Here is a 24,279-nt window from a genome sequence, read left to right on the forward strand (position 1 = left end):
CTTTGTATTGTCTAGCAGCTGCTGGATTGATTTCTCGTGGTCCCTTACAATTTTAAAGAAATTTTTCTTTTCCTGGTCACTAATTGCAATCTTATCTTCTATATCTGAAATTCTGTCCTCACATTGGCTCTTTCTGCTACATAAGCTTTCAATGGAGTTTTTAATCTCCTGGAAATCTGTTTGCATCTGTTTTATGGATTCCATTTGTTTCCTATGTTGGGATTCCATCATGTTCCTCAGCTCCTCTATTTTTTTTATCTGTTTCCTCTCTAGATTTATGAATCATGTCTTGCACTATGGGCTCAAGCTCTGCTGTTTTCTGAGAAATTATTTCTGATTTCATTTTTTCCAGATCCTCTTTTGTTGCCAGTTCAGGGAGTCCAGGTGGTTGAGTATCAGAGTATTCCATTTTGTTTTCCTTTGGGGTTGCTTTAGGTGATCTGGAAGTCTGGTTTTGAGACTTGTATATGTGTCTTCTCATTTCAAAGCAGGGGTGTGTGTGGGCGGTATGACGGCCTGGAAGCCTCCTCCTGGGTGCTAGGAACAGCTCACCTCCTCTACCTGTCATGGTCTCTTTGAAGGTAACCCCATGCCTAACATTCATGCTTCCTTCTGGTTTTGAACAAAATCACCTTATCATGAGATCATCCCTGACCAGTCATCTAAAGTGGCATTGCCTGCTCTCAGCATGCCCTCCTTTCTTTAGCGTGTATTATTGTCCACTTAGCACGACATGATTGATATATATATTTATGCTATATATATTCTATATGTATGTGGATATCAACATATAACAAAGTATACATATTTAAAGTATTCAGTTTGATAAGTATTTGCACAGGCAAATGCCCATACAACCATCACCATTATCAAGATTATGAACACATCTTTTTAGGATCCTCTAAAGATTTCATGTACCCCTTTACAATTCCACCTTCCTGCCCTTTCTGCCTACCTGTCCTCAAAAAGCAACTACTCTGTTTTCTGTTCCTAAGGTTCTCTAGAATTTTTTTCTAGAAATGAGACTATAAAGCATGTTCTCTTGTATGTGGTTTCTTTTCTCCATATAATTATCTTGAGAATCATCGATGTTGTGTGGCATATAGATAGTTCATTCTTTCTACTGTTAAGTAGTGTTCTAGCATTTCAGTGTTTGGATCTACTATAATTTGTTATTCCACTTGCCTGTTGATAGATACTTGTGTTGTTCCTAGTCATAATGTTTATTTATTTGTAACTTTGTGTACTGTGACTCTGTCTACTGACATAGGACTCACATAAAGTGGAAGTACCCAGGAAGCTGAGAGAGGTCTCATCTGTTGTGCTCTGCTGTACCTCTGCACCTGGTGCCATGCCCTTCTCTTAGTCAGCATTCAATAGAGACATGGGGAAGGAATTGCGTGGTGCCTGCAGTGACTTTGTTGTATTTTTCAGAGCCTTGCCAAGGGGAGGGGAGAGCCATTCCATCACAGCCTGGGTACTGATTTGAAGTACTGTGGCTTCTTGATGGCAGACCTACCAGTACTTTGGAGGTGCTGCTGTTTAAGAATACTGTTTAGGAAGACAGAATAATTGTAAAGGGCCTCCTGCAGTAGCTCCATGTATTGGTCAGTTTTCCCATTACTGGGACCAAATACCTGACACCCACAACTAAAAGGAGGAGAGGTTCTATTTAGCTCACATTTTGAACAGATTTAATTGATGGTGGACTGGGTCCAAGGCAGAAAACTGTGGGAGAGCAAAGCTGCTCACTTTAAGGCTGCTGGAAGGCAGAGCGCTGGGATAAAGTGCCAGTGAGAGATACACCCTCCAAAGGCATGCACACAGTGACCCACTTCCAACTGGGCTCCACCTCCTGACAGTGCATTCAGCCATGAACATCAATGGATTAATCCACTAATTATAGCCCCCCTCCTATTATTCAGTCACCTCTCCAGGAGTCTCTTAATCCAGCCAAGTTGACAATTAAGATTAACTGGCATACTCCATTTAAGCTGCAGGGAGTCTGAGCTTCTGGTCATTCTGTGGCTGCCCCTTTCTATTCTTGGCATCTTCCATCCCCTAGGCTGCTGCTCCAGCAGGTGAAAGCTCTTGCCCCAGTTACAACTGTCCTCTGGCCTCACTAACCCCTTCCTCTGCCCTTCTCCAACACATGGCCGCTCCCTCCAGGCACTGCGCTCCAGGCCTTCCTGCTTTCCTGTCTGCCACTTCCCAGTTGCTCCTTTGCCTACATTTCCCCAATGGGCACCAAGAGATGGGAAGGAGGTAGAAGCATAAAGAAAGGTTGAGTTAAGAAGACAAAGAAGGTTACAGCAGGCACTGAGGTCCTGCCAACAGATCAGCAGACAAAGAGAAGCAATTAAATGATGAGTTTCCTCCCTGATGGCAGGTCTCTGAGCTATCTTTTAAAATCTTTATTTATTTATTATTATTTCTTTTTGGGTGGAACTTAGGTCCTTGTGCATGTTAGTGAGCCAGATTTTGAGAGAAATGTCTTCCCTGTGTTTGTTTGTTCCCTCGTCTGGGTTTAGCAATTTAAAACAGTTTTTTCAGGGCCTTTGCACTGAGATACACCCCTAGACCTTTTTAAATTTTTAAATTTTGAGATAAGGTCTTGTTAAGTTTCTGCCCAGGCTGGACTCAAACTTGTTATCCTCCTGTCTCAGCCTCTCAGAATTCTGAGATTACAGGTGTGTGCCACCAGACCTGGCTGATTAATTTTCTTTTCTTTCTTTCTTTCTTTCTTTCTTTCTTTCTTTCTTTCTTTCTTTTTCTTTCTTTCTTTCTTTCTTTCTTTTTTAAAGCAAAACTGACTCTTATGAGCCACAGAGTTGTATGTGGGGGCTTCTTGCCAGGCACTGACTAGGGAACTCATTCCAAATTAAGCAGCAAGTCTGGTGACAGCTGGTATTTTTCTGAGACTTTAATAAGGGGACTTTTATCTTCTATAGAATAGTTGGTGTCACAGAGCTGGAAAGGACTCTGAGACCTTGCTACTTGATTTTGGGCATCAGCATCCTCAGGGAACTTGTTAGAAAGGCAGAATCAGTCTCCAACTGCAGGCCCAGCCAATCCAAGCCTGCACTTTGATGAATCCCTGGGGATTCATGCACTGGCTGAGGCATGAGATGCTGAACTCTAAGGATTAGCCCACTCCTGGCTCCATGGGACACCTGGGGAACTAAAAACACAAGGGCCTAAATACTCCCCACCCACAAAAATCCTGCTTCTGTTGATCAAATCCAATTGTTCTACCTCATTCTTTGTACTTTCTAGATTACCCAAGGTCCAGAAAGGTCATGGGCCCATCTAAAGTAACACAGCTATCAGGGAACAAAGCTCAACTCAGAACTCAAGGATTCCATTAAATTGCTCAGCCCACAAGTCCCATCCTCTAACATGCATGCTGAACTGTAACTCAAAAGGAGTGATCATAAGAACTTCCTTCCAAAATGAGGATTAATTGAGGGTCAACTATGTGCCAGGGGCCATTCTAGACCCTGGGGACCATGGGAGCCCCTGATGTTCTGGGATAGAGATACTGTGAGGAGCTAGATATTTAACAAACCAGCAGGTGTGCAATGTTTCAGGTGAAAAGGAAGGAATATCAGGGGAGGAGTTCTCTCTGATGGGGTCCTATGAGCAGAGAGGTGAAGGAGAACAGTGGGAAGGTGATATGGTTCTTACCTGGGGAAGAATGTTCTTGTCAGAGGGAACAGCAAGGGCAGATGCTCAGAGGTGGGAGTAAGCCAGGACACTTGGCTGAGTTCAGCATGTGAAGAGAAGATTGTAGGGCCCGTCATTCATGGCTCTGGATCATGACTAGGAAGTTACTGTGAACAACATGGGGACTTGCTGGAGGGTTTTTAAGCAGAGACGTGATGTTTTCTGGCTTGGTTATAAAAGTATGACTGTGGCCTTAGTGCTGTGAATGTGCCATCTGAAGAGAAGTCAGGGAACATTGAGGATACCCCACAAGCAGACGAGATGACGGTGGCTTCCAACCTGAGATGACGGTGGCTTCTTCTTTTCAGAGAAGGTGGTAGGAAGCATCTGAGTCCTGGCTGGATCTGGCAGGAATTGCTGTTGAACTGGATACAGGAAGGGAGTGAAAATAGACTTCGGGGTTTGAACCCTGAGCAGTTGGCAAGATGAAATTGCAGGGTTTTAGAAATGAGAAGCAGGCTGGGTAGGAACCTGCAGAGTATTGTCTGGATGTTTGATGAACTAGGAGTATTAGTCCTTCAGAATTCCATGCCATCTGGCTTTTATAAAGCACACTGGGCCCTCTGGCTAGTGATACTTGTGCTGCTGAGCACTGACTGCTTACTGTGACTGCTTGTCTGATGAGTGCATTCTTCTTAGGCTCTGAGAAGAATGCTGGGCCTGTCATAGATTGGATTCAGAATCTAATTTAGTATTTTAAAAATGTTGTCACAGTGTCCTTGAGATTTCTGGGACATTATGCTAGGCTAGCGGTCTGTTATTTCTAATTTTGAGTTCTCTTCTGATCAATTGTCTATTTAATAAGCCTCGTAGGAATACTGTGGGTGTTTTTTCCTATCTAAAATCATTTTGCCCATTTCTTGTTCAAAGAATCTCTAGTGTGCCTGTAAGGCTCCCAGCTGTCAAAATTGAACTGCTTCTGTGTCCAGTGAGAGCCAGAAAGCCACTTCCCATGTATTCTCAAGAAAAAAAAAAAAATCTCTGACTTGCTGATTCTCTGAGTTCAACTTCTGTGGAACAAAGATCTAACATTCATTCAGCTCAGTGCTTCTGAGCTCCAAATGTATGTTAGAATTGCCTGGAAGCTTAAGAAAAACTGATGGCAGTTTTACCCTCATGATGCCACTAGATATTTAAGTTTTCTGGTGGGTACCTGGCACTGGTATTATTTTTGTCCTTGTAAGTAGGCTTTATATTTTAGAGCAGTTTTGGGCAACAGGCACAGAGATTTTTCTATATATTCCTTTCCCCACCCACAGGTGCCACCTCCCCCACTATCTGCATCCAGCATCAACATGGTACCTTTGTTACAATCCGTAAATCTAGACTGGCGCATCATTGCCACCCAAAGTCCTTACCTTAAATTAGGGCTCAGTCATGGGGTTTTCAGAATACATCATGACAGGTATCTACCATTTTGTATCGTGCAGCATAGTTTCACTGCCTGAAAAATCATCTGGCACTGGTGTTTCTAAAAAGCACTCTAAGTTATTCTAATGTTTATCCAGGGTTCCAAACTAAAGATTTTCTGCTTACTGTGTGCCAGGCCCTGCTTCAAACACTTTATAGAAATTACTCCCTTAACCCTCATGCCACTCCCACTGTCCCTGTCCAGAGCCATTAATTAGCTTATCCAATAGTGGATGGGCTACCATGTGATCCCAGGCTTGCTTGCTGTACTGGCTTTGCTCTCTGCTCAGAATTGACCCTGGAGCTGTGTTCATGCCTGTAATCTTAGCATACTAGGAGCCTGAGGCAGGAAGATCACAAGTTCAAGCCCAGCCAAGGCAACTTAGAGATGTAGCGAGACCCTGTCTCAAAAAAAAAAGAAAAAGGAAAAAAATTGCACTTGAATGAAGAGCAATTGTAATCTGCCCTGCAGTTTCTTCCTGTGTGATACCTCTGAGTCTTTATTTGTGCCTTGCTCAGAAGTACTTCCAACCCATAACTCTTGTCCTCAGGCCGCCTCCTCCTCCAGCCTGGAACTTCCACACCAGCTCATTGCTTTGCTGACCCTCACACATGACCTGCTTATTCCAGTTCCTGTACATCTGCCTGGAATGCCCTCCCCTCTTTCCCACCCAACCAAAATTTAATCCAGCTGGGTTCGAGTTCCATGTTCTGGCTGTGTTCCCTGAAGATTCAGGACATTCTGACCTCTCTCTTCCTAACCACCAGAAGCACTCACTGCCTCAACTGTGCCTTTTGGAGCTCCATGACACTGGAATTTACAAATCATATACTGCTCCCTATTTAATACCTCAAAGTCTTGTCTCTTGGCAATGTCCACAGCTCCACTAGGGAAAAAACCACGTCTTATATACTAATTTTTGGCTTTCTGTCTCAAGTCCTGTGCAGTGAGCCAGGCATAAACAGTTGGGCATATGGGAGAATGGGGTGTTCCTGCTCAATCAGGACCATAGGCCGTGTCAGATACAGAGAACAAGAGCATTCCCTCCTCATCCCTGGTCCATGGTGTAAAATGCAGTGAGCATCTTACAGAATCATCTTCCATTCCACCATAAATGGCTATTTGATCTTCTTCCCGGTGAACTGGAAACTATGGTCCAAACCCTTCAGTATGAGATGGAAAACCTTCCCTTACCTGGGCCCTGCCGCCTCTCTTGGCATGTGGCTAGAGCTCCTGATTCACCTGGGTCAGCCTCAGTTTTTCTCACATAGCCCCAGTCTCCACCTGTTGTCTTGGTGTATTAAAAGCAACCTTTTTTCACTCCTCCAAGTGTCCTGTCGTGAATGGTGGAGTTGCCCTACCTGCCTGCCTATCTCTCCCTGATATTCCAAGTAAAAAATGTTCATCTTTTCTTGTAATGGCCTGGAGATTTGTTATTTCCTCCCATCTTTAGGGTGTTCTTCTGCCTGGAAATATTAGCCCCCTCCTTACCCCCATGTATATGCCGTCTTTCCTGCTAAAGTCATGCTAGGCCTACTTTAGCTGCTAAGTTCCTAAGGAAACCTTCCCTCATTATCTTGCCCTCCTCCATGAATCCCCATAATTGGCACGATTTTTAATGGCACTTAGAAACACTGTCCTATATTTTATCTATTTGTATAGACATTTCATTTCCCTTATTGGAAGGAAGGTCCCAAGGAAAGGGCCTAGGAATTAAGCACCTTTATCGTCTATACAGTGACTAGCAAGTATCTTATATATGGTAGACATTTCCTGGTTGCTGTTTTTTAAGCTGGGTAACTTAAAACAACCTCTTCCCTGAGCTCCAGATCCAACATCTGTAAACTGCATCATCTCTGCATCCATTTCTGTCTAGCTAGGAAGGTAAAAGCCACTTTCAAGCATTTAGTTCAGGGTTACATAGGTGATTGAGCTAAGTAGGGAACAGTGAGTGTTTTAGTTACTTTTCTCATTGCTGAGACAAAATACTCAACACCCAAAGTTAAAGGAGGAGAGGTTTATTTCAGCTCATGGTTTGTAGAGGTTTCATTCCATAGTTGTCCGGCTCCAAGGCAGGGTGGCATAGCAGAGGGGCATTGCAGAGGAGAAATGGTCCATGGCAAGAAGGCAGGAGACACCAGAGCAGCAAGCAGCAGCAGCAGTCTGCCTCTCCCTTTTATCCCTTCCAGGCTACCCACATTTGGGGTGTGCCACCCACCCTCAGGGTGGGCCTTCCCATTATCCACACTCAGAACTATGCTAAACCAGTGTACTAATTTAGTAATCATGCACTCTTAATCCCAGCATTACACCTTTAATTCCAGCATCACACACCCTAGACCTAGCCACTTCTGAAAAGCCCCACCTATGACAGCATGTGGCTTTGGCGGGAACATCTAGACACAAGCCATAACAGTGAAGATCACCCAGAGATAAGTATTGGCAAGAAGTCTCCAACTCCTGTGCTGCAGAGACAAATGGAGGAGCAAGACTAGCAATTCTGGGTCATAGGTCATGGAGCAGAGGCTGGACCCCTAGTGGCTTTTCTGTGGGACCTGGAACTGCAAAAGAGGTGCAGCTTCTCCTGGAAGACCCCTTGAAGCTGGATTCTCCCTTCTTCCCACCCTCTAATCTTCTTTCTCTCTTTGGTCAAATGCAGCAGGAAACGAGTGGTCATGGAAATCAGGGAGTTATAGACTCCAGGTCCCAGCACTGGTGATATAGAGCAAAAGAGCAAAAGGACCAAAGTGGATGATAGACAAATGGGCCCAGACACAGCTCTGAGGTCCTTTTTGACTCTTCAGATGTGCAATTTAACCCACTGATTGGATAAATTACTGAATAAATGGTAACTGCATGAAGAATCTCATTTGTTTTGAAATGTATTTAGTGACTTATAGAAAATATGATCAAGAAATTTTGTCTGTTTTTAGTATTATAATTGTTCCTGTGGGCTTGGAAAAAACCAAAGCCTTGGGCTGGGACATCACTCAGTGGTATGGTGCTTAGTGCACATGAGTCCTTGGGTTCAAATCCCAGCACAAAACAAAGCAGCAGCAGCAGCAACAACAGCATCCACCTAAGCCTTTTCCATTCCTTCAGTTACTCTGAATAATTTAATTAAGATCATTGGTAGTGGCAGTTAGTCAGGTAATAAAATATAGACACTTAGTCTAAGAAAATACTATGATCTTAACATGGTGTTATGACCTAGGAAAGGACACAGATAAGATGTCTTCATGTAATTATTTATCGAGTACTCCCTCACCCCTGACGGCATGGACAGGCAAGGCTGCAACAATTCACAGGCACACTGGGAAGCTTCAGTGGCCTCCCTGTCCCCGAATTCCTGGAAGCATGGGTGAAGACCCTACAGACATTTCTTTCCCAGATCTTGATTTTCTGCGCTGAAAATGGGATACATCATAAAATGAAATGCTGTGGTACAAGATGGTGGCTGTATAATACCAAAGATGCAGAAGAAATTCCAAATCTTACCTCTAGTCAATAGTTTCAGTTTCTCCTATATACAGTACCTTGTCATTAGGGCACCTGATCAAGTTTGAATTTCAACAATTTTAGTATTGCTGATAGAGTGCTTTGGGAGTGGGAAATGGCCTCAGGGCAGATAACAGGGCAAGAGAAAAGCAGCGATGTTTGGGATAATCCACTTTTTAAAAAAAAATCCATACAGGAATACCTGTCCTGCTTTCATTTTATTTTGCTGGTAGAGTCACCCATCTTAATGGCCAGGGGAATGTATGAATAATGCATGTAAAAATACTCCAAGAGCAGTATTAATAATGATGATGATTGGTGATGAAATTTAGGGTTTTAAAAGTATACCAATTTTGGTGAGCACATTGTGATGATAACTAGAGAAAATAAATTACTACTCTGTGTCTTCTTTTTGTACTTGTTACATTCTACTTCCCAATCCCTTGTCACCATATTCTTATTTGATATGGTTACTAGTCTTCTGGATTCTGGTCTGTCTTAGTTTTTACATTTTTACCTTTTGTTCCCAAAGTACAATATTTTACAAAGTTTGTTGGGTCCTGAGGAAATTCCAGGATTAGCCTTTCCAAAATTGGTAGAACCAATCTTCTCCCCCAAATTGAATCACTTAGGCCTAGGTAAACATTGAATCATAATCTCTAGGGGTGGAGACCAGACATAGGTCTTCCTTCTCCCTTGCAAAGCAGGAAAACAAGAGATTTAAGCATCTGCCTAAGAGATTGCATAAATGGTCATAGCAAACAAAGACAATCATTTGCCTAACAGGGCACATACATGATCATACCAAGCGAAATAACCAACTCTCCAGGTTAAAGCTCTACTTGTAGGGTCCAATAGCCTGTGAGACGGTTGCTCTGTGAGTAGCTTAAGTCAATGGTTCTCCAAGTGTGTTTTATGGACTTCTGGTGATCCCTAAAATCTTTTCAGGGATCCATAAGGCCAAAACTATTACTGTAAAAATAAAACATTCTTTGCCCTTTTCTGTATTGACGTAAGCACTGATGGTAAAAAGCAATGGAAGGTAAGTTGCTTGGCAGCTTTGCATAAATTAAGGCAATGGTTCAAAAACTAGCTGTCACAGAATTCTTCACTGCCATATAGTTATAGTTACAAACAGCAAACAGTATTACTTAATAATGCCCTTGCTGCATTAGTGAAAATGGCTAATTTATTAAATCTAGGCAACTCAACAAGAGCCCCTTTTAATACTCATCTAATCAAATGGGACACACACACAAAGCACCCTGCTGGGCTTCCTTGAGGAGATGACAGAAAACACCTGTATTAATTTATAAGCTGATCTTATCACTTCTTTTCACAGAGTACAATTTTTACTTGAAAAAACAATGGACAGATGGCAAATATTTTTCTGAAAAGTGAAAAAAGTAAAGCTAGCACTTAAAGGAAAACTAAAAGTATCTGTTGCCAGTGATCCAAAACTTTAAACCCAAACTTTAAAACTATCATTCGATCCCTTCTCTGAACTGGGAACTTCCAGTTTTGTTGAGTCTTCTTTTTGCTTTTTTCTCTATCTCCTCTCATATCTATGTAAGGCCAGATTTTCTTCATATACTTCAATCAAAATAGTGTATCACATCACATTGAAAGTAGAAATAGATATAAAACTCCAGCTGTCTTTTATTAAGCCTCATATTAAAGATATATGAAGAAATGTAAACCAATGCCACTTATAAATTTTTGCTTTGTTTTGGAAAAATATAATTAGTTTCCATAAACATGTTATTTCCCCTGGCCATTGCTAGTGTGTTATGAATTTTTTTAATTTTTTAAATGAATTAATAAATTAAAATTTTTTCTGTTTTAGTATTATAAATATTCATAGATATAAGCCATATAAATAAAAGTTCTGTGGAGTCCTTAATTATTTTTAGGAGTATAAAGGAGTCCTGATAACCCAATACTTTTAGAACCTCTAGTTTAGACTGATTCTGGTTGTTCAAACTCAGAAGAAGCTCCATCCACTTACAGTAACATGGGCCTCATTCACTTTAAGAAGGAAATGGTTAACTTAAAAAGAACCTAGAAAATTCAAGCAAGACTTCCCAAGCAGGATGGGAAAACGCTACTGCTTTCCCTGGCCAAAAGAAAAGACAGGAAAGGAGGGAACTCAATTAGTTGTTCAGCGGATTTCTTCCTGGATGGTTTTGCATTCCTGTCAAATCACTGTGGGACACACAGGTCTTTCTGCCAGCATCGTGCAAAGATTCTACATTTCCACTCCACTCACATCTGTTGCTATCACTGAGGTCCCTTCTGTGAGCTCTCTTTACCCTTCCAGTGTGTACTGTACAACTTAGCATGGCACTGCTCTGCAAGTCTTTCTGAGAAGTTCAGGGATGCACATGATATCTCATACATCTTCTTGGCTCCTTCTCAGTTCTTAACATAATGGTGGGCACCAGCACATATTGTACACAAGTTTGCCAGCTTACTGGTCAAGATGAAGACAGGACAAAAGCACTTCATTTATATAATGATTCCCTATACCCTGCAATTTCCTTCTCTGAATGCCAGTTTTGTAAGAGCATACACAGACCTAAGCTTCAGAGTCAAAGGCTCTGCTCTTATCTGAGCTCTACCACTTCCCAGCTTTGCCACTTGGGGGAATATTACTCAACTCCTTTATGCCATAGTTTTGTACATAATGAATCGTTAGACTTTGTTTAACATAGAAGGCATTCAACAGATGTTAGGTTCTGTATTGATCAGTTTTTTCATGGCTGAAACAAAATATCTGACATATACAACTTAAAAGAGAAAAGGTTTATTTTGGCTCACAGTTTCAGAGGTCTCAGTCCATGATTAAGGTTGGCCCCAAGGCAGAAGTATCAGGGCAGAAGGACATAGTGGAGGAAAGCTACTCACCTCATGCCAACTGGGAAGCAGAGAGGATAAGAAGAGTCAAAGGACATATCCTTTGAAGGCTTGCCCTTAGTGAACTATGTCCTCCATCTAAACCCCACGATCTAAACCACCATAGCCCATTCAGCTGTGAACTAGTCTAGATTGATCCATTGATGAAATTAGTGCCCTTGTAATTTAATCATTTTTCCAAAGTTCATCAGCTCTGAACACATTAGACTTTGAGGGATGTTTTAGATCTAAAGCATAGCTGCTCCCTTATCTAATTTTCCCCTTTTTACTGTAGGAGGCTTAGAGACAATTATCAAGGATGTGTCAACCACAAAGCATAACTCAAAACATTCATTAGCTACTGAGAAGTTAATTGTGCTCAATCCAGTCCCTTTTCCTCTGTATTTAGTGTAGTTAGGATGGATTGTAAACTTTATTCAACCAAGACATATGTGCTATAAAATTATTCATCACTAAATCATAACAATCTCCCATCTGTTTATTTAATCATTAAATTAAATATATTTAACCCAATTATTTTCTCTATAGTTCCTAAAATTCTTTTTGTTTGTTTGTTTGTTTCCTTAAGTTGAGAATCCTCTATTGTCCTCCTTTCTCACTTGGCCCTTTGTTCCTTTCAGCCTTAGTTTCTTTCTTTCCTTTCTCTTTTTTCTCCACAAGTTATGGTAGCTTCAGGATAGGTGGTTTCTCTAGCAAAAGGTAAGTGGTCTGCATAGGCCAGGAAATCTGAATTAGGATTTTCCTGTGACCCATAGTGTTCTTTTGTTTCATGGAAACTCATAACTGAGACAAAATCTCCAAGAATTTTTTGAAGGCTCAGTGAAAGAGTGCTTGCTTAGCATGTATTAGGCCCTGGATTCCATCCCAAGCATTGGAAAAACAAAATGAACAAATAAAAAAATAGAATTAATTGAAAAAGTTTATGAAGAGAATGATGTGTGTAATGTGAAAATGCAGCAAAGGTCACATTTCCTCAGCTAAAAAGATTTAGTCTTTCTCTCTCTCTTGTAGTGCCAGGGATTAAACCCAGGGTCTTCTGCATGTGCTGGGCAAATACTCTACCACTGAGCTACAGTGCCAGCCCAAAAGATTCACCTTTAACTAAGAAGGTTAAAGCCTTATTAGTGGGGAAGAAGATGAGCAAATGTCCAAGAGGGACCAAGGACAATTCATATTAGAATGATCCAGTGTCTTTAAAAACACGTCCTTAGTTGCTTTACCCAGGGATTCTGATTTAGGAATTTTGAGTAGAGTTCTCTGATAATTCCCCTGCACACTTCTGAAGAACCAGAGGATATTTAGGCTTGACACTTCCATATTATCAGAGAGTATATCTGGCATAAAGCCTTTTCACGCTGATTTCATCATTTGAACCTGAATCAGTTTGTGAAATAGACAGGAGCAGAAACTTTTTTTCCAGAAAGTTGCCTAAAATTTCATTCTCCCTGTTCTGTTGGCCAAGGCAGAGCCAGACATCAGCTATGAGTCATGACAAAGCCTGGCTTCTAGGAAGCCTGGTTACCAATGAAACAAGACAGTATTGACATCGGAGTTCATCTCTGATTTCTGAAAATGAGGGCTATGTGAGTGGGTACCCAATGATTGAAGGCTGATTGGTAAGTGTGCGCTTGAGAAGGCAAAGGGCTTTCTCCAGTGAGGAAGAGAAAGGACAAAGAGGGTGGTGTTTGAGCTTGTTTGTGTTCAACACTGACCCCTTCCAAGTTAGATATTGTACATATTTTACACCGAGAACTGTCAGTAAAGATCTAAGCATTGCTCCTAAGTCCAAGCTATACCCAAAGCTCCTGCATCCTGAAAATGCTTATTGACAGTTTCAGTATGCATAGATGGATAATACATAGTAAAACTAGCAATTTCATGGTGAGAATGCAATTTACACAACAGATGTAACAAGCTTTTATTGGGAATGCAGAGCCTCGGAGAGGGTGCTACCATAGTAGGGAATGAATCAGTAAAGCCCAGCAGACTCGAGCTCCAGGTGACTCCGGTCAATAAACAGGGAAGAGCCATGGAAGCATTGCTCCTGGAACAGGGAGAACAGGCTCAATGTGATCCAGGATTTTATTCCTTCCTTGCTGGACCAAAGCCGAACACCTGGCTTGATCCTTAGCCGGGATGACATGTGGACATGAGTTTCCAGCCAATGGGGCTCATGGTTGTGATTTAGATCTTTTAGTCACCTTAAATTAAGGAAGGAATGGTACTGTCCTTCAAACACATAATCCTATTATGGTATTATTTTTACAACTTCCTGGCTAGAAAGAGGCCTTCTTAGCATGGTCTTAAAAAGAGGTATTGTTGACATTGTTCCACCACATGAGAGAGAGCACTTTCATTATTTGTGTATAATATCTCACTCCAGAAAAAAATAATGCTCTTTCAAATTCCTACAACATAAAACTAACTTCAAAGGAGAGGAGAAACTGGAATATAAAATATATCTTCCGTTCATCTAACTAAATCTCAGTATTTTCAAATTGAGGTGACATTGTGGAAAGCAGGAAAATGCTGGGCTTCTCAGGGTCTCAGCACTAGCAGCCACCAGAGCCCAGCAGCCAGTTGTCCCTAGCCATAAATCCCTTTCCAGAGGCACAGCAGATCTCCTTGAACACGCAGAAAACCGAATGCCATCTTCTTGTGAGCTGCAATGTGAAAAATGTTGTTATGTCCAACCTCACCTATATGCTCTCTTCATCCTAGCTGTACCAGAAGCGATGCTGCTGTTTATCAGATTTCTGCCAGAAGCTGCCTGGGAATGATCTGCTGCTCTGCTTCCATAGAGGTTGAGTCCCCCTCAGACAACCCACAGCTCCCTCCTACCCTGGGAGATGTCAGAGACACAGGTTGGAAACATGGAACAGAGGCCTATGAGAAGGAATCTACAAGTCAAACCCATGAGAAGGAACACCCTTATAAAGGAGAAGAAAACATGTCCTCAGGGACTCTGTCAGCTGATTCCTCCCAACCCAAATGCAACTGCTTATGCTCACCCCAGTTATTGGCTAATAATGACCTTACTGCATCCCATTCTGGAAATCCTCCGGATGAAGAAACAAGGCAAACTGCAGAGGTTTATGATCCAAATAACACAGAAGAAATTTTCCTTAATTCAAGTACTATTCCCCAAAACCACCAGAGAACAGTACCTCCCCCAGTCTCACAGTTAATGGATGATAGCCTAAATAATGATGGTCCTAATGACGAAGTCTTAGCCTCTAGTCATGAATATCCCAAAGCTCAGAAATATATTAGCTTCACCCTTCCGCTGTCAGAGGCAACTGCATGGGTTTACCCAGGTGAGAGAGCTTTGGTCAACAAGCAGCCCAGTGAGGACTCTGACAGCGATTATGAACTTTGTCCAGAGATAACCCTAACTTACACTGAGGAGTTTTCAGATGATGACCTGGAGTATCTGGAATGTTCCGATGTTATGACGGATTACTCTAATGCAGTTTGGCAAAGGAGCTTGCAGGGGACTGAGCGTGTTTTTTTATTAGAAAGCGATGACGAGGAGATGGAATTCAGTGAGTGTATCCTGGGTGGGTGTGAGCATTTCCTCAGTGAAATGGGTTGTGGGCCTTGGGTGTCGGGTGACACAGGGCCTATGGAGGCCACCACTGGCTTCTGTGGTTATCACTCACAATCCCAAGAAGTGGGGGTCAGGAGCAGCCGTGCCTCCAGGCACAGTGCATCGTCCCTGTTCTCAGGGACTCTTACTCTCAGACCTGGCCAGGATGGAACGGCTACGGTGACCGGACAAGAGAGTTGTCCATTCCCCACTACTTCTGAGGCTGCTGAGAATGATTGTCCAGGAATTCAAGAAGAAACCAGAGATAGCCACCAAGCAGGAGAGGAATTCGCCAGTGACAATTTCCTAGCCATGGATAAAGCGGCAACAGAGCTGGAGATGAAGCCCTTGTCTGAGGGGTCAGAAAGATCAGGGATGAAGCAGAGTTTGGAGACCATGGTGGAGGAAAGAGCCGAGGAAAAGAACTCAGGCAGCCAAAGGAGTACACAGAAATCTACCAGTGTGCGGCGACCTAGAGCGAAGGGAAAAGCTAAGAAGCTGACCCTGAAAGACAGTGCAGCTGAAAGCATCCGGAGTCCCCCTCCCAAGGGACCTACTCAGGCACCACTAATGTGGAGCAATGAAGAAGAGACTCCTCATGCCACATCAGGCATTCCTGGCCGGAATTCTCACTTCCTTGAAGGAGAAAGTGTTACTTCCTCTCCTGCAGAGCAAGACACAAAAACCTTACAACCTTCAGCAGGCGCACTACCTAAGAAAGGGGACACAGGCTTCCAAGGGGAAGGGCTGAGGGTTAGTAACCTACTTGAAACAAGCCAGGCTCCAGACCAGAGTGATCATCCTCAGGTAAGTCCCCTGTTTCTAAAACTTAAAGGAGAAAAGGTGATGTGTGTGTGTGTGCAAGTGTGTGTGTGTGTGTGTGTGTGTGTGTGTGTGCACGCTTCTCCTTGCTTCACCATTGGGATTCCTGCACCATAATGTAAATCAAAATAAGCCTTTCAGTGCCATCAGGGGACTTGTAAATGACAGTGGCTGCTGCTAGGAAGGAAATCTGGTTTTGCAAAACGGCCCAGATAAACCCTAAGCCATCCTAATTATAGCAAAATACTGATAGAAGTGAGAGGCACTAATGGGATTCTGGACAGCTGGAAAAAGAAATCTGATATTTTGACCACTGCATGTGTTTTACTAGGCAATGTTTACTATTCAGAAAGTTTCGCAAGGAAATGTTTTGAGTGTAGCCTTTAAAGGAAAAAAACCACATTCTTTTTTATCATTTTTTGGGTGCACTTTGAAAATGGCAGGTTTGGACTTGAATCAAAATTCATAATATAAATGAAAAAATGTCAGTGTCTGAAAGGCTTTTAGAATTCACTTTGTAATGCTGGAGAAAGTAAACAAAGTTGATTATGCTATGATGGTGGGATATTTTTGATTAGCTGTTTGCTTTATTTTGCTTTTCTTAGACCACAAAATATAAAAGTAGTCAAAACAATTGGAAGAAAATTTAATATTGATATGAGTCATTTTAAAAGATGGAATTACATTAATAGGAACAATTAATGCATAAAGAATATGGTACTTGACATACCACTTGAATTTTTAATTCTATTTTTATATTAAAGAGTTCCAAGTGGGCTTTGCACTGATGCTAAACTATGGACAAGATTTTGTCTTTTGTAGATCCATATCTTTAAGTTATTTATCAATTATTTTTATTATAATTTATGTTCCCTTTTTTTGCAAACTTATACTAGGAATCTTGTATTAGTTTTACAGAAGACTAGAGAATCCAAAGAAAACCAAACATTCCCTAATACAATTTACTCAACTCTGTCTTTGAAATAACAAAAAATTATTATACTGATTTCTAAAGAACTTGTTATAAAATAGCCCATCTAAAAATCTACAGATCCTAGGAAGCTTTTGACTAAGATGTGTTTTGCTAGTCAAATTACCCAGAGAAAAGTCACAATTGTATATTTTACTTTTTGCAGGCAAGCCTGTTTGGTGCTATTTAGTTCTTTAAATATTCCACTTAGCAGCTCATACATGTGTGACCATAGGTAGATTCATGCCTAAAATAAGTTTATGGAGATGGTTTGGCCAAATATTAATATAAAATAAAGTGTCAATGTTAATTTTTTATGTGGATAGATATAGCACTTCTTTTCTATTCATAAAATTCTTTTCCTTGTTAAGTGCTTTTTTACAGCTATTTATCCACTGATAGTGTGTTTCATTGGGCAAATAGCTTTTTTTATTAAAGGTTGGGGATGAGAAAAACATGGCCCAAAAGTAGTAAAAGGGGCTATTAACAATGTCAGTTTTGGACTCACTACCATGGAAGGCAATTTCTAACTCTTTCAATGCTCAAAACTTCAAGGAATGGAAGGGAGGAACCCTGTTATCTTCAGTTTATGCCTGAACTGAATTCTGAAATCAAAACTCTGTGACCGGCAGGCTCACTCATTCACTAGCAATGTAGCTAAATAAAATGGGTTGTCTCTGGGACCAAGGTCATCTATTGTGTGTGGTCTCTGGACATTCTAATGGAACACTTCTGCTTACACATTCTCTCACGCACATTCATGAATGCATAACCACCTTACCTTGACCTGTGCTTTGTAATGTGACTAAGGCAATTATCTCGGAACTCTACACATTCCTGTACAGATAGCCAATTAATAGGCTGCATTTTTTGCAGGGAATGGGACCATGTCTCACTTTGAAATGGTCTCACTTAAGGGACAGCAGAAATTTGAATGGGAGCTGAACATTTGGGAGCAGTTCTATGCAAACTTAAGTTAAAAATGGGATTTTTATACAAACTGTGGCATTTATTTTTCAGGACTAAAGCAGGAAAATTTTGCCACAGTGACTGTCATATTTAAATATGCAGATTAGTTTATTAGTTTACCCATATAAAATGTTACTATTTAATTTTAGGAGATCTCAGGAAGATGAGCTCAAAACCAAGGTGAAGTCACTATAAAATATGGCCAAAGTGATAGCAAATGGCTAATTATTATTGCAAATGTGATACAGAAATGTGAGAGTCATTGGGAACTTAGTAAAATTTTTCATAATACTGTTCAGGAAAGAAAAAAGACTGGCGAATCTTTCCATAAATAAATCCAAAGACATTTTAAATATTTTTTCTCAGACCTTTGAGGCTGTGGGCACCTAAAACTTTTAAATGGTTAAAAATTCTGAGTTAATTAAAGGTTAATATTAATAAACTTGCCCACTCTTGAGTCTTGCCTGATTCACTTACCTTGAGCTGTCCTTCTGCAGAAATAGTGATCAGCAGCGTATCATTTAGTATGTTATCTTCATTGCATATTGATTTTAGCATTCTGAGAAAAATTCTGTTATCTCTAATTTTCTGTTTTATAAACAGGGCATCTTGCAAAATTTTTCCTAACTAAAAATATGTTTCCAGTTGTATTTACTTCTTACCTATACCTCTCTCTCTCTCTCTCTCTCTCTCTCTCTCTCTCTCTCTCTCTCTCTCTCTCTCTCTCTCTGTCTCTCTCTCTCTCTCAGTGCAAGGCCATCTTGTTCTGGTTTGTCTTGAAGTAGTACTTACTCAGGGTGCCCCAGCTTCTCTACACTTATGGAAGATTCCAAAGTTAATTCCTGATTGGGAGTGGAAAATACTGGCTACTCCAGGCTAACTTGAAACCTCTTCAAGGGTCACACTGCCAACTCTTCACCTTGGTTTTGAGTTCACTTTCCTGATTCAACTCAGAGGCGAGGCCTGCCAATCTGCTCATCTTAAGTTTCTTTCCCTAGCCACCCTGGGGTAAGATCATCTTCACTCTTAAATCAGAAGTGCTGTGTCTGTCCTTCTGCAGAGATCCCTTGCTTCATCCTAGGGAGATCTGCATTTCTATTTGGGGTCATGAGGTTGCAGGTGTACAGTATGGAAATGGATTCTCAGGTTCTGGGAACTAAGAGTCTTTTGGACCAGGAATAAACACTAAGCAAGCAAGTGAACTCCATATGGAAGGAAATTTGTCCAGTGTATTATGTCACTGATAAATTCCAAGTTCCTGGAAAAGTACCTGCCACATAATAGGCACCTAATCATTGAATAAATAAGTGTCTGTATAATATAAGATTGATTATCTAGTTGGGTATTATTCCAGTGATCATTATTTTCAATACCCTTTATTTTCCTGAGCATATTCTTTGGTTTCCTTCACTTTTAAGATGCTACTGCCAGCTCCTCACTATTGGAATGCACCTCCCTTGGCTCTTTAGGCCTCGGGAATGGATTGGTTTTTTATAAAAACTATTCATGCCCTGTATTTATGTTCCTCTGTGAATGCTGGCGATTCACCTACAACCTTGGCTTTCTTTCCTGAACTGGCTTCTGTTGGTTTTACACCTGTTTTTAATTGAAATTTTATTAAGACAAATGCACATTCACATGTAGTTGTAAGAAATAATTCAGAGAGATGGCTGTGTGCATTGTACAGGTTCCCTCAATGATAACATTTTGCAAAATTACTGTATAATATCACAACCGTGATGAAGACTGATATAATATGATTTTACTCAGATTTTCCCAGTTTTACTTGTACTCTTGTGTGTGTGCATGCTTATTAAGATCTATAGATATTGGGGTGGGGGTAGCTCTGTGGTAGACTATATAAGGTCTTGGGTTCAATCCTCAGCACTAAAAAAAAAACCACATAGATATTTATCACCGTGTAGGTTCCTACATCTATCACCAGAGCCAAGAGATTAAATAAAGAGGTAGAGAACTCTTTGGTTAGCCCTGGATCCTGAAGATATTTTTTTCTATAATTCTCACAGCTTTATGTTCTATATTTAAATCTATGATTCATGTTAATTTGATTTTTGTTGAAGGTATGAGGTTTATGTTAAGGTTTGCTTTTTGCCTGTGCATGTTCCATTCTTCCAATACCATTTATTGACAATGCTTTATACAGATTTTTATTTATTTTTATTTTTATAAAATTAATTTTATTTGTACACTTTTGATGCATGTAATGATCACATTCATCATAGGGAATTTGTACCTGTACATAATATACCTTGAGTCTTCTTTTTTTTTTTCCCAATTCCCCTCCCCTCCCCTCCTTATTTCCAAAAGCTTTATTTCCATTTTTTCCTTCCATTCTCTTTTTTCCTTTTCCCTTCCTTCCCTTCTTCTTCCCCCTTCCTTGTTCTCCTTCCCACTTGAATATTTTCTTCCTACTTCTCAATATCTGTCATCCATTTTGGTCCTTATTTACACTTTTGATTTCTCACACAAAAGAAACAATGCCAAATTAAAAATATGTGTCTGATTTATTTCACTTAAAAGTATGGTCTCAATGTGTTTCCATTTACCTAAAAATATCTCAAGTCTATCCTTCTTTATGGCAGAGTAGTATACCATTGTATATAAAAACCACATTTTCTTTATCCATTCATCCACCGATGGCCATCTAGGCTGTTTCCAAGATTTAGCTATTACAAATTGTGCTGCTATAAACATGCGTGTGCATGTAGCACTGGGATACGATGCTTTTAACTCTTTCAGGAAGATACCAAGAAGGGAGATAGCTGGATCAAATGGAACCCCCAGTTTTATTTTTTTGAGGAATCTTCATACTGATTTCTATATTGGTTACACCAATTCACACTCCCACCAACTGTGAAGAAGGGTTCCTTTTTCCCACACCTTTGCCAGCATTTGTTATTGGTTTATTGCTTGATGACAGCCATTCTTTTTGGAGTAAGATGGAATCTCAGTGTTGTTTTAGTTTGCATTTCTCAAATAGCCAGTGATATTGAACATTTTTTCATATATTTATTTGCCATTTGTACTTCTTCATCTGAAAAGTGTCTATTCATTTCAGATGCCCATTTTAGATTGGGTCTTTAAATTTGGGGAGGGGTCTGATTTTTTTTTGAATTCTTTATATAGTCTTGATGTTAGTCTTCTGTCTAAGGAGCAGCTGGCAAAAAATTTTTCCCATTCTGTGGGTTGTCTCTTCACTCTTTTGGTGGTTTCTTTTGCTGTGCAAACCTTTTTAATAAGATGAGATCCAAGTTGTTGATTCTTTGTGATATTTTCTGTGGAATTGGGGTTTTGTTCATAAAGTCTTTGCCTACACTTATGTTTTCAAGAGTTCTACCTATTCTGGGAGGGATGGAGGGCTTGAAGGGAGGGTTGGACAAGGGTGAAAAATAAGAACCAAGAGAGACTATGTGAAGGTGCAAATTTCCAATGATGAATGTCATTATATTGTATACCTAAAATGTATCAATGATTAGAATGAATAATCAATAATGCAAAATAGGAAGAAAAGGTCCAAAAGGGTAGGGGTAGTGGGAGGGGCAGGGGAAAGGAAAGAAGGGAAAGGAAAAATGATAAGAAATGGAAAAAATGGAAACAAAGTCTTTGTAAATAGGGAAGGGTGAAGGGGGTGAAGGGAGGGCTAAGAATGGGGAAAAAATAAGAACCAAAATGCATTATGTAAAGGTACAATTCCCAATGAGAAATGTAAATGTATTGTATACCTACAATGTACCAATAAAAGAATTTAAGTAAAAAAAAAAAAGAGTTCTACCTATTCTATCTTCCAGTAGATTAGTGTTTCTGTTTGAATATTTAGATCTTTAATCTGTTTCAATTTTAGTTTGGTGCATGGTGTTAGATATGGGTCTAGTTTTAGTCTTTGCATGTGGAAATCCAGTTTTTCCAGAACCATTTATTAAAGAGGTTATCTTTCTTCCAGTGAAGGTGTTTGGCCCCTTTGTCTAAGATAAGGTAGCTGAGAGTGATTTGGGTTGTTTCTGCATCTTCTATTCTGTTACATTGATCTTTGGGTCTGTCTTTGGCCAGTACTATGCTGTTTTTAATCACAGTAGCTTTGTAATATGACTTCAAATTAGGGATTGTGATGCCCCCTGCCTTCCCTTCTTTGTTGCTCAGAATTGCTTTTGCTATTATAGATCTTTTCTGGTTCCATATGAATTTTAGAATTGTTTTCTCTAGTTCTGTGAGGTATGCTATTGGTATTTTGATTGATTGGGATTGCATTAAATCTGTATAGCAGTGTTGAAAGTATGACCATTTTCACTATATTGGGTCTGTCTATCAAAGAACAGGGGATATCTTTCCATTTTCTGACATCCTCTTTGATCTCCTTTTTCAGAGTGCTATAGTTTTCAGTGTATAGGCCTTTTATTTCTTTGTTAGATTGATTCCTTAGTATTTAATTTTTCTTGATGCTCTTGTGAAAGGCGTAGTTTTCCTAATTTCTCTCTCAGTAAATTGTTATTTGTTTACAGGTTTTTGAGTGTTGACTTTGTAGCCTGCTACTGCTGAATTTGGTTTTTAATTCTAGGAATCTTTTGGTGGAGTTTTTGGGAGTCTTCTATGAACAGTATTGTGTCATCAGCAAATACTGGTAATTTAACTTCTTCCTTTCCTATCCATATTCCCTTTATTTCTTTCTCTTGTCTAAATGCTCTGACTAATGTTTTCAGAACTATATTGAACAGGTATGATGATAGTGGACATCCTTGTCTTGTTCCTGAAGGCTTTCAATTTGGGACCATTTAGTATGATGTTGGCTGTTGGCTTGTCATAGATGGCTTTCATCAGATTGGGATAAAGACCTCCTACTCCAGTTTTCTGTAGGGATTTTTTTTTAATCATGAATGTGTGTTGGACTTTGTCAGATTTTTTTTTGCATCTATTGAGATGATCATAACCTATTTTTTTAAAAGAGAAGTTTAGCATATTGCCAGGCATCTAGTAGGTGATCAATAAATATGTTAAAGTCTCAACCCATGTCTACAGACAGATAAAAGTTCTGGATCACTTCTCTGCCAGGAATATTTAGGAGTAGCCAAGACAACATCAACCTCACAGCCAACACCTGAGGGTCTAGCTAGGAAAGAGGGCCCTGGATGGACCTATGAGACAGATCAGATAAGCCTAGTTGTACTTGAGGTCAAAGAAACCAAGGCTATTTTGGTCTCTAAGAGGTAGTTAACAGTAGAAGTATTTGTGTTATTTGGAATGAAAGGACCAGTCTAGGTTTGCCATCATTCCTGGATTTGCTCACCATCTGAGGATTGATTGATTTAAACAGAAAGGATAAGGCAGACAAAGAGACTAAGACCTTGCAGTCTGAGTCCAGCAGTTCCTACTAAATGATATATTCAAGTCTCTTAAGGTGGACACTGCCACCCTCAACCACCAGCTCTCAGTTATGTTTTAAGTAACAGTTGATTTATCTCCTCTGTGCTAAGATCTGAGCTGATGGTGGCATGAAATTTGTCTAAGTTCAGCCTAGGTGCTGTCAGGCAAAGCAAGAATAAAGATACAACAGCTTGCAAATGTGTGGGCATCCAGGAATGGGCAGAACACAAAGCATGTCTCTAGCAAATATCTTGGGGCATAAAGGAAAAGAAAAGAAGATAATTCTAAACCTTCTTACAATATAGCCTTCATATCTGGGACAGAAGGACCTGAAATTTTGAATTACTTTTCATGACAATTTGTGTCCTTCCAAAACAACAACTTTTAAAACAGTGGCTCCAGAAGCCTGATAAGCGAGACCTCTACTGATAACGGGCAGGACAGAGGTTTTACCGGCTCCTCTCTCAACACGTGGCAGTTGAACCTCTTGTCAGCACCGTTCCATGGCAGACCCAGGGAGTAACATGAACATTTGTTTTGTTTTTAATAACAAAGCATGTGGTGCCATTTCTGCCAAATGCCACTAACCATCCTGGGTGGGCAAAATTCTTTAATGTCTGGTCTCACTATAGTTGTTCTACTCAGTCTATGTTAAACAATTAAAGGTTATTAGTAGTTAGATCCCTGCAACTCACTGTGTGGGCTGTGGATCAAGAGTTAAAAATGCAGGCTCTCCAGTCCTGAGTTAGAACCTCCATTTTAATCAGATTCCTATCTACACCAACATCCTGGAAACCCTGATCTGGAAAAGACTCAAATGCAGTGGGCCCACCCCTTGCTAAATATGGAGTCACCAGGGAACTGCTTGAATTCCACCCCCAGAGATTTTGTCATGATCAGATCCACAATGTGGCCTGGGCACTGGGAGTTTTGAAAGCTGCCAGGTGATTCACTACAACTGCAAGGCTGGGGAACCATCAGAACTACCTGTGATGCCTTCTA

At 40.4% G+C, this 24,279-nt stretch overlaps 1 protein-coding gene across 8 annotated transcripts in view; it reads left to right on the forward strand.

The window, feature by feature from the left end:
• The window catches only part of Alpk2 (alpha kinase 2), a 170,240-nt gene that overhangs the window by 70,656 nt on the left and 75,305 nt on the right, over nt 1-24,279 (forward strand). For all 8 annotated transcript variants that reach the window (XM_087192049.1, XM_087192050.1, XM_021239234.2 and 5 more), the window contains one exon: nt 14,273-15,947. In XM_087192049.1, the coding sequence (XP_087048175.1) occupies nt 14,273-15,947 (1,675 nt within the window). The remainder of the gene's footprint in view (nt 1-14,272; nt 15,948-24,279) is intronic.

The sequence above is a fragment of the Heterocephalus glaber genome, unplaced genomic scaffold (genome assembly GCF_053883595.1).
Source record: "Heterocephalus glaber isolate CG9 unplaced genomic scaffold, H.glaber_assembly_v1.0 deba00000331, whole genome shotgun sequence".
In the NCBI taxonomy this organism is placed as follows: domain Eukaryota; kingdom Metazoa; phylum Chordata; class Mammalia; order Rodentia; family Bathyergidae; genus Heterocephalus; species Heterocephalus glaber.